Here is a 15849-nt window from a genome sequence, read left to right as displayed (position 1 = left end):
TTTATCTGACTGTCTGGTTAAATCCGATGAATCCAATAGAGAAAAGGTACACAAAGTCATATATTGAGAGCTTTTCTGAGCTTCTTTGTCATTCTTATCGCTGGAAGGATTAATTCGAGAGCCCAATTTTGTGGTCAGGAAGTGTCATGAAACAAATGTTGAAAAGAGCGGCAATTCGGTTAGCCTAGACACCAACCAAATTTCAGCTATGATTCAAGAAACTCCTTGATTTGATGTGAAACAGAGATGAAACATTTGCGGTTTGCAACTTATTTTAGGAAATACTGGCTCTTCTCTGTTCCTAGATTAGCATCGCTTGAATTGGGGCCTTCAGGTTATGAGATGAGCAAAAAGAGACAATTTCAGTCATTTCACTTTCCATTGGTGAGTGATTAGGCCGCTTGATAAGCTACTTTCAAGTGAGAACAGACACCAAAAGAGTGCTTTCGATAAGAATACTGTCTCAGTTGTATTTAGTCAATTGATCAAGGAAGGCATTAGAGCGATTGTTTTCATCGTTTTGATCAGTATAAAGTGATTTCTGTGGACAAAATGACCCTGAAGTTCTGTGCTAACCTGTCGTTCATGTTCACGGAGACTGGGAGTCTGCTGGAGCGCTACAATTTGGCTCGTTTGGCGGGATTTCGCGGTGTTGAGAGTGCCTTTCCGAAGGGTTTCTCCATTGAAGACCTCTTGACGGCAAAACAATCCCTCTCTCAGGTGCTAATCAACATTCGTACAGGTGCGCATGCGTTCACTTTGGGAACAGTTGTCATTCAAAGTCAACAGTTATTTTCTTTATTTTGTGCAGGTTCAGTTGCTGGAGGGGAATTCGGCGTAGCTGCTCTTTGCGGAGATTCTAACGATCCTAACTATCAGGAGGCTTTCAGAAGTGATCTTCAGACAACTGTGGAATATGCCAAGGCTCTTGAGTGCAAGAAGTAATTTATTGAATTGTTCTTTGGCAATCGTTTCTCATTCTTTGATTTTTTTTCTTAGGATTCATATTATGGCGGGAAAAGTCTCCAAACCCACGGAGGATAATCGCAAGGTTTATGTGGAGAATTTGAAATATGCAGCCAATGTTTTAGAAAAAGAAAACATTGTGGGACTTATTGAGCCGATAAATAAATACGCAGTTCCTGGATACTACCTCAACTCCTACGAAACAGGTTCCTTATTTGTAGATATATTCATAATGCTGGAATAATCTTAACTTTCTCTTCAGCACTTGATGTCCTGCAAGAAATAAATAACCCTCATATTCGCCTCCAGTTGGACTTCTTCCATTTACAACATATTAAGGGTAACATTACGCATTCTGTGAAGGACCTTTTGCCCTTCGTTGGCCACGTACAAATCGCCCAAGTGCCACATCGCAATGAGCCCAGCACTCCGGGAGAGATTGACTACGAATACGTCCTGAGGATGTTGGCTGAGGAGGGCTACAACGGCTGGGTTGGATGCGAATACCATCCCAAGACGTCCACCAACGACGGTTTGGGATGGATTGAGAAGTTCGGCTTCAAGTTGTGACGCGAGCAAATGTCTTTTCGATGATCGTGAATAAGCAATGAATAAATATCTTCCAATATGCATAGCTTTTCCAGCATTTAACTACTCCCGAACTGCGAAGCGACTCATTTCCTTGAGTATCGTGAGAGTGCAAAGATGTTCCGAATTCGCGAATCCGACATTGAGAGTGCCATTAGCAATTCCCTGCTACATGGCGATATGAACAGGGTGTTTGATATCTCGCAGAAGAGCAAAAAAATCACGGGCTCAATGGATCCCGTGTTGCTGCAGCGCGAGAAGGACCGCAATGTCAGAGCTCAGCTCAACTCTGCCAATGGCGACGCCGTGGAAATTCACGATCAGTTCTATCGGGATCATAAGCTCTTGCTGGTGCTGTTTCGTGTAATGGCCGTGATGCCAATTGAGCGATCTCAGCCGGGAAGGATCACCTTCAGCTGGACTAGCTATGCCACCATTTATGCCATCTGCTTTTACATTTTCACGACGGTTATCGTGATTATCGTGGGTTACGAACGAGTGCAAATTCTACAAACTACGCGAAAGTTCGACGACTACATCTATGCCATCATCTTCGTCATCTTTCTCGTACCACACTTCTGGATCCCTTTCGTGGGCTGGGGCGTGGCCAAGCATGTGGCCATCTACAAGTCCATGTGGGGCACATTCCAGCTGCGCTACTATCGCGTCACAGGGGAGAATCTGCAGTTCCCCCGCTTGAAAATTCTCATCCTGTTGATATCGATTGGGTGTCTTCTGCTTGCGGTGGTTTTCCTTCTCGCCTTGAGCGCTCTCATGGATGGATTTTTCCTCTGGCACACCTCGGCATACTATCACATCGTCACCATGATCAACATGAACTGTGCTCTTTGGTACATCAACTCCAGAGCCATCCGAGAAGCTTCCAGTAGCCTCTCGCGCTGCTTCAGTCGCGACATTCGCATCGAGTGCACATCCACGCTGATTTCAAGTTATCGCTTTCTTTGGCTCAATCTTAGCGAGTTGCTGCAGACTTTGGGGAATGCCTATGCCAGGACATATTCTACCTACTGCCTTTTCATGTTTGTCAACATCACCATTGCAATTTACGGAGCACTGTCCGAAATCTTCGACCACGGATTTAACTTCTCCTTCAAGGAGTTCGGTCTCATCGTAGACTCCACTTATTGCTCAGTGCTGCTCTTCATCTTCGCCGATAGCTCGCACAACGCCACCCTCCAAGTGGCTCAGGGTGTCCAGGATACTCTGCTTGAGATCAATCTGCTCAACGTGGATCAGCCCACGCAGAAAGAGATCGACATCTTCATTCAGGCCATCGAAATGAATCCCGCCGTCGTGAGTCTCAAAGGATACGCCAATGTTAATCGCGAACTCTTGACTTCATCAATCACCACCATTGCTATATACCTCGTTGTCCTGCTGCAGTTCAAGCTTTCCCTCATCCAACAGCAGGCTTTCACTGCCGCGGCGGCTGCAAAGCTTGCTCATGCTGGTCATTGAACCAGGCCATTAGCAGCACACGTGGTCAGAAACAGGATAATGCGCCCCCAACAAACAGTATAATTATATCTAAATCGATTTTGGGAGTAGATTGAGGCAGAGACATAATTGATAAGCATTTCACGGTTGCATGTATTGATAAAAATTTCAAGGGAAACTCAAATTTGCACCTTTAGCTTCTAATTTGTAGTGCAACAACTGCTGCTTTCTCACGAAACTCAGTTAACAGTGATAATCACGTATAATCAGGGGGTTGCAGACTTTCCTGACTTCTTATTTTATCAGCACCCACACTCTTTTACTCAGTCGGATTCTTTTACACAATTATCTTCACTATTTCTGGAACAAAATTCAATAAATTATAATGATACTAATATAAAAATAGTTCTGATGAGTATTTCTTATACATGCTTTATTCATTATGTAAACATAATGTTACTGCCCCTTGGCATTGATCCTGTTTGTCTATTGCTGCCGGGAAAAACCTGTCGCGAGGACATCAATTGCGTGTGTCTTTCAACATTGTCGCTCAGCATGTCATAGTCAAAGCCATAGCGCCGATTCAGTGTTAATAGAGCCGTTTACCATGCCGGACGGAAGTTTCGCTGTTGACAATGAAGATTCCTCTTATTCTACTCCTCCTCTTCAGTCATCAGTCTCTCAGTCAGACTGTGCCGCGTCCCGAATTCAGGATCATTTCGCCACAGTTCATGTGCAACGTGAAGAGTGCCAATACTTCGATAGAGGCTCCGCCGGAACAAATAACCATTCGGTAATTGAGGCGAAGGAGTGTCAATCAGCAGACACCACGGCATGTCAATCAATAATTATCTTTTATGCATTGCCTATAGATTTCAGCCGCGCGAGGGAATGAGGCTCACCTACCTCGTGCGCGTGTATTTTGAATTCATTGACGGATGGAAGAGCCAGTGGCGAACAATTTCCCTCTGGCGAAGTGTTCGCATGCTCGAGAAGAGGATCAGGAATACGAGTGAGACGATAACACTGAACAATCAGATTTACATCGATCAGAAGGAATTGACTCCCGGAGTCGCTTACACATTCAATATCGCCGCCAGGGATTCCAATGGGGGCCTGAGTGAGGAAGAGAACGTCACAGTTCTGTTTCGAGGTGACAGTGTGTCTAAGAATAGCGCCAGAGATACTTCCCTACTGCTTATCGGATCGGTTTACATCTACAGTCATTTGCCTCTTCTTATTCAAGCCAATCTAATCTTTTGTGATCCAACTAATGATTATGTGGTAAGTGTTTGGATATTAATCTTTCAATTTATGACTTTTCATTTAATAATTTATATTTATATCGTTGGAAGTTTAAGTGGCAAATGCCTGTTTTGGAAAATGAACAGCAAGAGTGGTTAAAAACACCTGGGAAAACCTTCTATTTGCCGCCAAATACACTCAAGCCCAGACAAAACGATGAAATACAAGTTCAGGTTGTAAACAGCAATCGGACACTCATGTACACTCAAGTAAGGCTGTTCAAACTTTAAAATCTGCATAATTCTCTTCTAATTCAATGATATCATTTCAGAAATCCATGAAATTACATGTTCTCAACAAAGAATTCTATGCCCTTTTAATTCCCAGAAATCTTTCTATTGGAATCAATCACAAGATCACTTACAAATTGTCCATTTCCGAATTGGACGTTGATCAGTATTCACTTGAGATATCCTGGGAATGTGAAAATCTGCGAAATAACACCAACTGCACCAATTTTCAAGAATCATTCAGCCCAAAACAAGAAGTTTCCTTCCTAGAACAGGGATATTATCGAGTTTCTGCTATTATAACGTATCAGGAATTCACGCAAAATTTAACATCCTTTGTAATAGTGGATCCTAGAGTCATAGCGTCCGTTCAGTTTCCAGACATTAAGCCCGAGCCATTGGTCTCTTGGAGAGCTTTAAGAATTCCAACAGTTGTTAACAACGTCATTCCCAATTGTCTTCTTCAGTGGGTCACAGTAAATGTAACCGAAGATTCCAGTTACGGATTTATTGATGAATCCTTTCTAACGACGAAACTCATTCCGGATCTTGAGGAAAATTTCCTCTCAGATATTGTAGAAATAAGTAATGCTACATTTTCTGAAGATTTCCCATTGGCAGTTCCTGAAAAATCAGATAACTTCGACGGAATAGAGCCTCAAAAGATCTACATTTTCAGACTACTCATAACCTGTCCAGAGCCTATCAATGAGTGGGACAGTGAAAGTCAGGGCAATGTTACGAGTTTCGCAGATCTGATTATAAATTCTAAACAACCACCACAAGCCAGACCGATGGAAGTTATTCCCGAAGAAGGAATTGCTCTCAAGACGCTATTCACAATCTTTACGGGAACTGCTGTGGACACACCCGAAGACTATCCGATGCGATATTTGTTCCAATACCAAGTTGGACCACTTGTGGTAGATCTGGAAGAATACTACGAAAGTATGGAGATTGTTACTGAACTGCCCTATTCGGAAAATCCCATAAGAATATTCTACAGAGTTTGTGACACTGAAAATGCTTGTTCCCGAACAGAAGGACCTGCAGTACGAGTGAACCTAACCAATGACTTTTCCAAAGAGGAATTTAATTTCAAACTTGATAAGATTAAGTCGATGTTTTATCGAACAGAGTATAGCAACATGTTTTCAACGAGTGCCTCTTGTATCTTGACGTTTAGAGAGTTACCAGACAAAACATTCTATCAGATTCTCAAGACTGAACTAATTCAATCAATTCAAAAAGAAATTGATCGTCTTCAGACCATTGATGCTGAAGATATCTTTGTATCACAACTGAAAATCATGTCTTTTGTTAAGTATGGGAAAAGATTAACGGAATTGTTGGGTGATAGAAATGTGAAACTGAAGGAAAGACTTCTGAATCTCCTGAATTCAATTCCTCAAGAAAGATCAGATGATTTTGACGCAATGGAAGAAAATAACCTGATCATGAAGCGTTCAATAAGTAGAGTAGACATTGAAATACGAGATTTATCGCAAGATGATAAGATTCAGAAAGGAATTCTCGATATAGAACTTCGAGAAGCTATACTAAATTCTTACAATTTCACAAGCAACTCACAAAAGATTTCACTTTTAAAAAATTTCACGCAACATCTTCGAGAATTTATAGGAGATATTTTATGTCCTTCACTGCAGTTGTCTTCGGACTACAATTTTGGTAAGCAAATGAGGTAACATAATATAACAAATATCCCTAAATCGTAATTTATCGAATTTACAGCTTCTGTCAATTTTTCCCTGGAAATTTTTCGTGGAAATGCATTTCAAGTGAAAGTGAAGAATCTTTCACTTCCATTATCTTCGTGGAAGGTTAAAAAGCGCAACGGATATGTTGTCTTAAGGAATATTTATCAGACTAGCCCTAATAGAGAATATTGTGCTTCGAGGATTGCATATTCTTCAGACTTCATGACTGGCGATCACGGAAAACTGTTCGATGTGACTCTTTTTGAAATAGATTCAGAATTAAATTCAGCAATTATGATGGAAACTAATGAAGACAATGAGAAGTTTTCGATAGTTTCTCTTCAATTTGAGTCTGAAGGATCATTTGAGGATGCGAAATGCGTTATTTGGAATGGTGATTCTTGGGCAGATGACAATTGTAATGCTGTACTAATAACGTCTTCTAGTATAGAATGTCAATGTTCAACATTGGGCTTTGTAAAGTAAGTCAATCTGGTATGTATTGGAATTTAACAAGTGATAAAAAAAATTTCTCACTCTTCTTAGGGCAATTTCTAATAGTCGTTTCGACTATGAAGAAGTCTATGACAACTTAACAACCGAATCTACAACGGAATATAGCGGAGTTACTAAGCAAAGCGAAACTATTGTAAATGATCCACCAATTGATTTTATGATATTTGATAAAATTGATGAGACTGAAACCCTTGTAATCACAAGTGATATTAAGAAGAAGGCGAATAGCGTCTCGGATATCTTCACTTTCTCCCCCATCGTCAACAATGCTATTGAGGAGATTGTAACAGTTACCACAACCATTCAGAGAAATGCCTCAGAAACGCCCGATGATCATGGAGAGACTGTTCGGGAAACTAGCTTTTGTAATATACCATTGAATGCATATCAGGACAATATCTAATCTAAATGTATTTCTCATTATTTTTCAGCTACGCTTATTGGATTTATCGTTGTGGGTGTATTTTGCCTGATAATCATCTTGATAGTCACACTGAATCTCTATTTTATCCGCAAGAAGAATAAACTGAAGCATCTCCAGGAAATGCAAATCATGGTGAGTCATTTGCTTATTGCAAAACTCAAATATGTACATATTTCTAATTCCATTTCGTCTCTCAGTCAACCGAAGCCAGAGTGCAAAGCGAGGAGATAAAGTATGCCAGATTCTACGACGAACAAATGCTGTCGGGAAATTAGCTTAAAATGCACATTTTCAAAATCTCCTCTTTTTATTAATATTCCTAAATACTGACATTCCATCTCATTCCCTTTTCACTGTTCCTCAATCTGATTAAAGCATTTCATTTTCAATTTCTTTTACAAAACAAATTGATCATTTTCTGTATGGCAGTAGAATGAAAAATATATCTTTTCATCTCACCCTTTTTTTTAGTGCAATTGCAAAACATCGGTTATTGACAATCTTTTTTTTTCTTCTTTTTGAAAAAATCAAATAAATGTATAAAACACTCAAAATATTCATGCTCATCGCACTATGTCTTCCCCATGAGAGACATGAATATTTCCCCTCCCATTTTTTTCTTGTCATATTCGAGTTTCAATATTATAATAATGAAAACAATTACATACCGAGGCCAATGATCATCTTTACTGGAATGATCTTCACGCGATATTCCCGTGAATTGTCGCCTTCAGACCACTCCCAATCACACCCAAACTGTCACTATCGCGTCCGTTGCAGCTCTCATGAATGCCAGACGTGTCGTCCATCAGGATGTCCGTTGAGTGGGAAGCCCCGTACTCTTGTTGCATCATCTCATCCAGACTCGGCGTACTCGTGATGGAATTCCCATCAGTGCCGCCAAAGTACATGGAGGGACTCTCAGGCGAGGATTTCTTCTTGTTCAGCACAATATCCTTCAGGTTGAGATTGACTTTCGGTTTGTTCTTCGGCGGTTCGAAGTAGTAGTTGAATCTCTTGAATGTCTCGATGTCCCTCTCTTCGGACTCCAGCTCGTTCAAGTTCACTTTCTGATTGGGAGCAAAAATGCTGTCTGGAAATTAGATGACGGAAGTCAATGAAAGATCGCTTGTAAGACAAACACTTTACTTACCTCCAAATTCTGGTAGAATCTCACTGCCATTGTTGCTGCTTGCGCACCCATTGCTGGTCCTCATCATGCCTTGCATCCTCCCGGAACGATGACTTCCCACGGCCAAATTCAGATTATCACATGTGCCTGCCGTTGAGTTGGGAATCCTCGTGATTTCCACCTTATTAGACCCAGCATTAGCGGCCGCCGAAGACTGATTCCGCAGAAACTTCGATTCACTTATGTTGTGAATAGTCACCTAATAGTAGATCTATGACATCTCTGCGCAGCTGAGAATTCTCACATTAACACTCACCTCTGAGTTAAGCCTCTGGCCAGGTTGGAGATTCTGCAGAAATGACAGCTCGCTTAACTTCGCGCTGAGTTCCGCTTCGTCGGCATCACTGAAGCGACTTTGTGTGTTTATCACTGGCTGATGAGGTGCCGAACACTCGCCACCCGAGAAGACGCTGTACCCACCAGAGCCTCCATTCATCTGCCCACCACTGCCAAAGTATCCATGCTGGTGGGCTTGAGGAGTCTGCGAAGAGCTGAGGAAGTCCCCATTGAAGCCGTATGACTGTTGATTGTCGAAAGGCGAGTAGGATCGTCCAGAGGATTGACTAAAGTGCGTGTGAATGTTATTGAAGGCACTGTCACGATCCTGTTGACCACTGTCCATTTGCTGATGTCCAGCATGAGGTTCCCACGGAACCTGCTTCTGCTGTGCACTCCTCATCTCACTCCCAATCGCCGAATTGCACTTTCCTGTGTTCCCATTGCATCCACCCAGGCCGTCTGAGAAGTAGGAGAAGTTCTCCTGTCCGTCAGTCGGGCAGTAGACATTGGGACTGTATTGACGGAAGTTTGTGCCCACCCCACTCGAGAGTGCCTGGTGGAGAGCCGGATTCCTGATGGTGAACATTCCATTTTCGTTCTTAATTATCGCCGCCGGAGGATCTCCAGTCATGCCCGGCACAGATTGTGGTCTCATGGGAATTGACTGATGGCGAATAGCATCCGTGACAGCATGGAACATGGGATTCCTCAGTGTGATAATCTTCGACGATTGCTTCTGACCATCACTATCACGACGAGCACGATTGCCAGGCGGAGGATCTTCCTTGCCACCCTTCGCCTTTTTCTTGTTCTTCTTCTTTGACTTCTTCAGCTCCTCCGCCGACGGTTGAGCTGGAGGCGGAGCTGCTCTCCGCATATTACTCATCGGATCAACCATGATCAATCCCGTGCCATCAGGAGCCATCCCACACGGAACGCCGCCGCCATTCATTGCGTTGGTCATCAGCATGTGCGGAGGTGGCTGTCTCGGAGGTTCAACTTGCTGCTGCTGCTGGCCAGCTATTGGAGTGCATAACCTTCCGATTGACTCCTTCTTGGCCTTCACAGCCTCTGCCATTGAGGGATCCACCCGAGTTAGAGTGATTCCTGGAGGAAGCGTCAATCCTTCCACCTTAATTCCTCTATTCAATTGCTCCATTATGCTGATATTGTTGCCCTGTTGCTGGGAAATAAAACACAATATTGAAAAAAATTAAAAACAAAGGAATTATCATACATCTTACCTTATCAGGACTCTTGCAGTCATTCACCAGTTCAATGGTAGTATCAGCGTTTAAATGCAATTTCAACATTGATTTCGAGAGAGACTTCGCGACCTTCTCCGCCCTCGAGACATTCCTATCAACGGACGCTTTTGCTGTTGTTGCCGCCGATTCCGCCTTTATCTTAGCATTTTTCTCTTGCTGCAAAAGTTTCTTTTTCTGCTTCTTTGTCAGTGGCGGATTGCTTGGCTCCTCCTGAACAACTTTCGACTGAACAACAGTCTCTTGAGTTCCTTTCTTGGCGCCTTTCTTTTGCTCTCCCGAAGACTTCTCAATTTTAATTGTATCATCCTTCATTTTATCCTTCTGCTTGCTCTTAGGCGGATTTTTCTGGACTTCCTTAGCCGGTGACCGTTCAGGAACTTTATGTGCAGGTGACAAATGCATATCGGAAGAAGTTGATTCCATGTCAGAAAACTCATCAGTGTCCAGAACACCAAATTTGTTGGCTTTGAACTCAGGATCAATTTCATAGACTTGGCGAGAAGGCTCCGGAACACTTTCCTCGGAGTTCTTCTTCGTCTGAGTCTTAGTCTTCTTGCTCTCCTTCACAATCTTAGAGTCTTTAGTATCACTCTTGACATCTTTCTTCTTCTCAAGTTTCACCTCCTCCTTCACACTCTGCTTCACGGCTGTCTTACTCTTATTGCTCTCCTTTAGTTTCTTCTCCTCCTCAGCCGCCTTCTTTGCCTTGGCCGCCTTTGCCTCCTTTTCAGCCTTCTCAGCCGCCTCTGCAGCCTTCTTCTGCTTCTTCGTCAACTTCTGAGTACTTTCTTGACTCTTTGCTTGAACAGCCTTCGTCTCCATTATTTTGCTGCTTTGCGGCTCTGGCTGCTTCTTTATCGAAGTCTTCGTCTTGCTAGTTACTTGAGATTGCAGTTGAGCAAGACGTGGCGGTACGACGCAACATTCATCCCGGCAAACAGGCTGACTTTGCATCGCTTTGTTATGCTGCTGCAGACTTGCTTGGTACTGCTCTTGCATATTGTAGGTTGTAGGTTGAAGACTCTTGAGTAGCATTGGGTCCAGAGAAGACGCCGGAACCATTTGTCCATTTATAAAGGAGTACAAAAGCTGATCTTTATCCGGTGACGCACCCTTGGCTGTCACTGTCACTTGAGGCTCAGCATGCGGCAAATTGATCCTCCGGATAGTGACCATTCGCTTCGTGGGATCCAACGATATTTCGCAGTTCATCTGCGATGGGTTTTGACCCGAGGTAACGTATGAGCTCACAGTAGATTTTCCCGAAATTGGATGAAACTGTGGTGAGATGAACGGCGGAGGGACTGGTGGTGGGCAAGGACTCGCTTGGGATTTCACCTTGTCTGCCTTGCTGGAAGTTTTGACTTTTGGCTCTTTTGGCGGCTGGTAATTGAAATTGAAATCAGGATTGTTCTCCCGAATCTCACAGATTATTTCACATATTGCCGACTCCGTCTTGGACTTGATCCTCGTTAGTCGCTTCAGCTCAGCCTCCTGCTCATTTATCTTCTTCTTGTCCTTCTTCTTCACCGACTTCAGTGCCTTCATCTCCGCCTTTGCATCCGTCTCCTTCGAACAATCGCCATGGTACTGCACTTTCAGTATCTCCAGCTCCTCCATCTTTTTCAATTCGTTCTTCTTCTGCCTTTGACGCTCCTTCTTAGCTGCCTTCTTGTCGGAATCCTTGCCATCACACGCCTTGGGCGCCGGAGCTCCTTCGATAAACTGCAGAATGTCATTCAGAGGAGACGTTCCATCGACAGTGCCACAACTGCTGCTGTCCCTTCGACCAATTGACGATGGTGCACTGCTGTTGCAAGAATGAAGCGGCGGTGGTGGCTTCGGCGCAACTTTGACCTCAGTCTCCTCACTGATCAGGTTACCAACTGTAGCAGGCTTTATGAGTGGCACATCCTTTGTCGGCATCGGTAGGAGCTTTCTTCTGGTCGGTGGCTGTAAAACTGCCGGATTGGGAATTGCTGGACCTGTGTTTTCCTTCAGAGTGGACGTGGCGGTGTTCAATTTTGCTGAATTGGCAACACTCTTGAACAGACCAGGCGCGACTTTACTGAAGCTCTTCATCGGCTTCATCTCTTTGTTGTTGTGAATTTGATGAAGCCTCTTTCTCAGTCGGTCTCTCGTCTCGTTGTTTCGCCCATGATTACATTCCTACAAACAAAATACACAAAAAGAACCCATTAAGACATCTATCAAGCTCACATTTCTTTTTCTAGAGAGATCTGCAAGAAGTATTTAGTACTCATGTGTAATGTTTCTGTTTTTATATAGAGAAGTAAAGCAGAAAAGCTTAGAACATATTTCTACTTCCCTATTGCAAATCTGTTAATATGCATTGAGAAGAGTAACCCTTCTCATAATATTCTTTTTAGTACGATAGACGAAAAAGAATAGTGATATGGGGTTAGTAAGAATAGAAAGGAAAATAATACTTATTCAGTGGTTGGTGAACGATTTTACTGTACCCTATTTTTACTACGAGTTTTACGTACGGTATGCCCAAAGATTGTGCAGTAGTAACACGTGCACTGGCCATCACCCTTGTGGCATAATTTGCTCGAGTGATTCTCTCGGCAGCTGTCCAGAATCTCTGAATGGTCAGCACAACCTGCAAATGCAATGAAACAATGAGCGAATCCTGAGAAGATTCAGCATTCCATTTGGACTCACATTTCGTGCTGCCTTTCTCCGTCTTCAGAAGTTTGTTCTCACTCTCCTTGATTTGCTCCAAATCTCTCATCATATCCTTGAGCGCACTGAAAGATGACCTTACATTAGTGGATTTTAGTAGAGAGTTTCTTCCCACTTCGACCATTTACCTGTGTTCCTTCTTCAATGTCCGCAACTCCGCCTCGAGTTTCTTGTTCAATTTCCGACTGTGGGCAAGTCGCATGGCCTCAGTGAGCACCTCGGTCTTGAACTCCTTTGATGGCTTCCCCTCCACAGGATCTGCCGTCTTCTCTACCTTATCAGGACTCAAATCCGCCCTGTCCAGACCCTCAGCAAATCTCTTCATCAACTTATCAGCCGTTGTCTTCACCTCCAGCTTCATCTCTTTCATGCCATCGTGCTGTTCATAGCTTGGTCCATTAATTTTCATATTCTCTATCTGAATCTTCAAATCCGCCACCGCCAGACACTCTTCCGTTAAACTCCTCTTCTCCGAATCTGACTTCGACTCAAGAATCATTGCCTTAGTAATGTGGATACACTCCAACCATCCCAAGTCAATCGCAATGTCAGATCCGGTGGTCTTGAAGAGGAACTGAAAGCACGGAAAGATCTCCTCGTCAGGCGGAAATGTGAAATCCGTGAGATAACACTCGGCGAACACCGACGCCACAACTCCTGTGTCCAGATTGCAATCCTCATAGAGCAGGTGGAGATAATTCGAGCAGTTGTTGTTCGGATTCCGGAAGAACTTCTTCCGCAACTCCTCAGACAGCGGCTGATAGGCAGTGAGGAGGAACTTGGTAAGCTTGAAAGGATAGAGAGCCACAATGAGATGAGTGGCCACACGACACTCTACTCGCCTACAAGGCGTGGGTCTGAACATGCAGAGATGCCTCAGGTTGAGCTTCTTCACCGTATACGGCACCCGATCGGGCAGGTGCTTAAACACAGCCCAAGAGAGATGGTAGATTATTTGATTCTCCGGCTTCACGGCCGCCATGGCAGCCTCGGTATCGCTGGAGAAGAGATCAAAGGAGATGCACTGGCGTCCCATGTCCGTTTCCACAAAGTATTTCTCCTCGTGCTTGTGGATGAACTTCATCACGTACGTCAGGTAGTCACGATCGAAAGTTTTGAAGCAGCACTTAGCGCAGATCTTGAGGTTTAACTCCTCCGACTGTGAGAACACCGGCCCGCCAGCTATCAAACACGTTCGACACTCACAGTGAAGCTTGTGATCGGCCAGCTCAACGTTGCAGTGCAAGCAATGATTGTGCTCAATAGAAGCCGTCAGTCGCTTATCCGTGCACGGAGTCCATCTGGTCCGGATGTGCGACAGAGTGTTCTGCCACACATACTCCTTGTCCTGTGACTCTAGCCAGTCTAGCACCCCACTGTTGATCTCCATCGCTGCCGGCGCTTCGCCATTGGATCTACTCATCTGTATAAGTCCCAAAAAGTTGTGCGCCGCCAGAATCCGCTGACGTCTTAGCATGTCCTTTTGCGACATGTGGTAATTCTGCAGCTGCAGCCACGTCTCTTTCCACATCTCCGCGGTGAGCATGAGTTCATCGCTGAAGTCAAAGTACCTTTTCAGTATCGATGGCGTGTCTTCGTAAGAAATGAGTCGGAGCTGAGCCAAGCACTGCGGAATCAAGTACTGCACCTGCGACGACACGAATTTGTGGTACAGCCGTTTGTTTAGCAACAACCACGTCAGGGAGAATTGCTGCAGGTGTCCGGATTGGTTCTCGAACAAGAGTGGTGTCAAGACTTTAGCGGCATTGCAGATTTTCTCATATCCATCAAGCACGTAAGGCGTCAATTCCAGTGAATTGAATTCCGGACTCACTCCATCCTCCTTGTACTTGATAATCTCCTTGAGTCCCTCAGCGTACGCCATCACCAAACATCGCACCTGGATGCAGAGCAACTCGAACAGTTGATGCGGATCCCGCGAATAGAGCATGCTGAAGACCAGAATGAAGGTCATCTCATTGGTCAGGGGCAAATTGGAGCCCAGAGAGATCTGGATGTTCTTCTTAAAGTCCAGCTGACCATCACTCAACCACTTCGTGGTGCTCTTGTTCATCAACTCGCGGTACTTTCGGTCCAGGGGAGAGTTCGGATCACTGAAAAAGAGGAATTTTTGAGATTTCTGCGCAGACACAAGGTCACAATGGAGAATACTCACTCCGGAATAAGATCGTAGTACTTTCGAATAATTAGCTGCAATCTCTCCCACAGAATATTGTACTCCAGATCCTCCAGATAAATCTGGATGATGCACTCTCTGTACTTCATGCAAATGCTACAGTCGCACGTCTCTCGGATTACATTATCCTCATGCGTCTCTTGGTCTCTGTCCGTCGGCTGGTCCTGAAAATGCATGGGGAATGCAACTTATTGCGACTCCAATTGGAAACATTCTCTCCAGCTATAGGGGCATTCCGGAAACATCCCTCCGGAAAGCAAGGTTATGTCCCCCACTTTCACATATTTCCGAATATCTCCTAAAATATCCCAGGAGCGCCACTCACTACCCTCTCCTCCATTTCTCAGAATATGTCCAGGCACACACTATCCTGGGAAACCGCAGAAATGCAGCCATTTCCAAGGAAAAGTGCATGTTCCTACGCACAATCGACTACGGAATTTTATGTAACAAAAGCATTGGCGACACAAACAATTCTCCACAATTTCAAACACATCTTCAGCCAATCTCACCTTGTCCACCAGCTCCAGGTCCTGATCCTGACACTCCCCGTTCACATGAGCTGTGGCTGGTTCGAAAATAACAAATTTCGAGAGGAATTCCAGCGTGTTTGGACGCGGACGCTCAGCTGCGGGGCTTTCCTTGCTCATTTTTCCACCCAGATTGCACTCCAGCATCGGTTTGGCCGCTTTCAGCAGGATTGGTGATGGTGCCACGGATACAGTGCAACGAAGAGTCACTCCAAGCGGAATTGTGGTCGGAAAAGCGATATTTTTCCACACAAAACCAAGAATCTTGAACAATTTTCTTCAGGAAAATATGACAGCTTTCAAACTACTGAACGCGCAGCACCACCTGGTGAATGGTCAATCGAAATACAGCGACAGTGAAAATTAGTTGTGGTCCCCAGTCACCGGGAGCGCTGCGACATTTCCATTTTAAAAGTCAAACTGTTGCAGGATTTTAAGATATTCCAAAATTAATTAATTTTATTAGTCT

At 44.1% G+C, this 15849-nt stretch overlaps 5 protein-coding genes across 7 annotated transcripts; 3 read left to right on the top strand and 2 right to left on the bottom strand.

Annotated features, from left to right (window-relative positions):
- The first annotated feature begins 374 nt into the window (after window positions 1–374).
- On the top strand, window positions 375–1600 carry LOC132264656 (putative hydroxypyruvate isomerase). Its single transcript, XM_059764925.1, has 4 exons — window positions 375–742; window positions 812–941; window positions 1000–1172; window positions 1229–1600. The coding sequence occupies exons 1-4, from the start codon at window positions 553–555 to the stop codon at window positions 1534–1536; spliced, it is 801 nt and encodes a 266-aa protein (XP_059620908.1). The 5' UTR covers window positions 375–552; the 3' UTR covers window positions 1537–1600.
- Window positions 1601–1671: 71 nt separating this feature from the next.
- On the top strand, window positions 1672–3336 carry LOC132265133 (gustatory and odorant receptor 22-like). The gene has a single exon (XM_059765650.1). It carries the CDS (start codon window positions 1672–1674, stop codon window positions 3031–3033), a length of 1362 nt encoding a protein of 453 aa, XP_059621633.1. The 3' UTR covers window positions 3034–3336.
- A 143-nt stretch (window positions 3337–3479) lies between these two features.
- On the top strand, window positions 3480–7480 carry LOC132264870 (uncharacterized). The gene is made up of 8 exons (XM_059765204.1): window positions 3480–3805; window positions 3885–4296; window positions 4368–4526; window positions 4589–6236; window positions 6300–6747; window positions 6812–7146; window positions 7213–7337; window positions 7403–7480. Exons 1-8 carry the CDS (start codon window positions 3648–3650, stop codon window positions 7478–7480), a joined length of 3363 nt encoding a protein of 1120 aa, XP_059621187.1. The 5' UTR covers window positions 3480–3647.
- A 426-nt stretch (window positions 7481–7906) lies between these two features.
- Window positions 7907–13042, bottom strand: LOC132265112 (axoneme-associated protein mst101(2)-like). Of its 3 annotated transcripts, none has more exons than XM_059765609.1 (7): window positions 12782–13042; window positions 12633–12730; window positions 12428–12570; window positions 9921–12113; window positions 8654–9859; window positions 8359–8596; window positions 7907–8298 (listed from the first exon to the last, which is right to left on the bottom strand). In XM_059765609.1, the coding sequence occupies exons 1-7, from the start codon at window positions 13021–13023 to the stop codon at window positions 7907–7909; spliced, it is 4512 nt and encodes a 1503-aa protein (XP_059621592.1). In that variant the 5' UTR covers window positions 13024–13042. The 3 variants fall into 3 exon arrangements, with proteins under 3 accessions (XP_059621592.1, XP_059621594.1, XP_059621593.1); XM_059765611.1 differs by having other exon boundaries at window positions 12455–12570; XM_059765610.1 differs by having other exon boundaries at window positions 12633–12718.
- Window positions 13024–15683, bottom strand: LOC132264869 (uncharacterized; the record flags this gene model as incomplete). The annotated part of the gene is made up of 3 exons (XM_059765203.1): window positions 15363–15683; window positions 14830–15014; window positions 13024–14767 (listed from the first exon to the last, which is right to left on the bottom strand). Coding segments are annotated over exons 1-3 (2094 nt in total), but the record flags the coding sequence as incomplete, so codon positions are not given.
- Window positions 15684–15849: the final 166 nt, after the last annotated feature.

This window comes from Phlebotomus argentipes, unplaced genomic scaffold (assembly GCF_947086385.1).
Source record: "Phlebotomus argentipes unplaced genomic scaffold, Phlebotomus argentipes genome assembly contig_2, whole genome shotgun sequence".
Taxonomy (NCBI): Eukaryota; Metazoa; Arthropoda; class Insecta; order Diptera; family Psychodidae; genus Phlebotomus; species Phlebotomus argentipes.
This window is presented reverse-complemented; position numbering and strand designations above follow the sequence as displayed.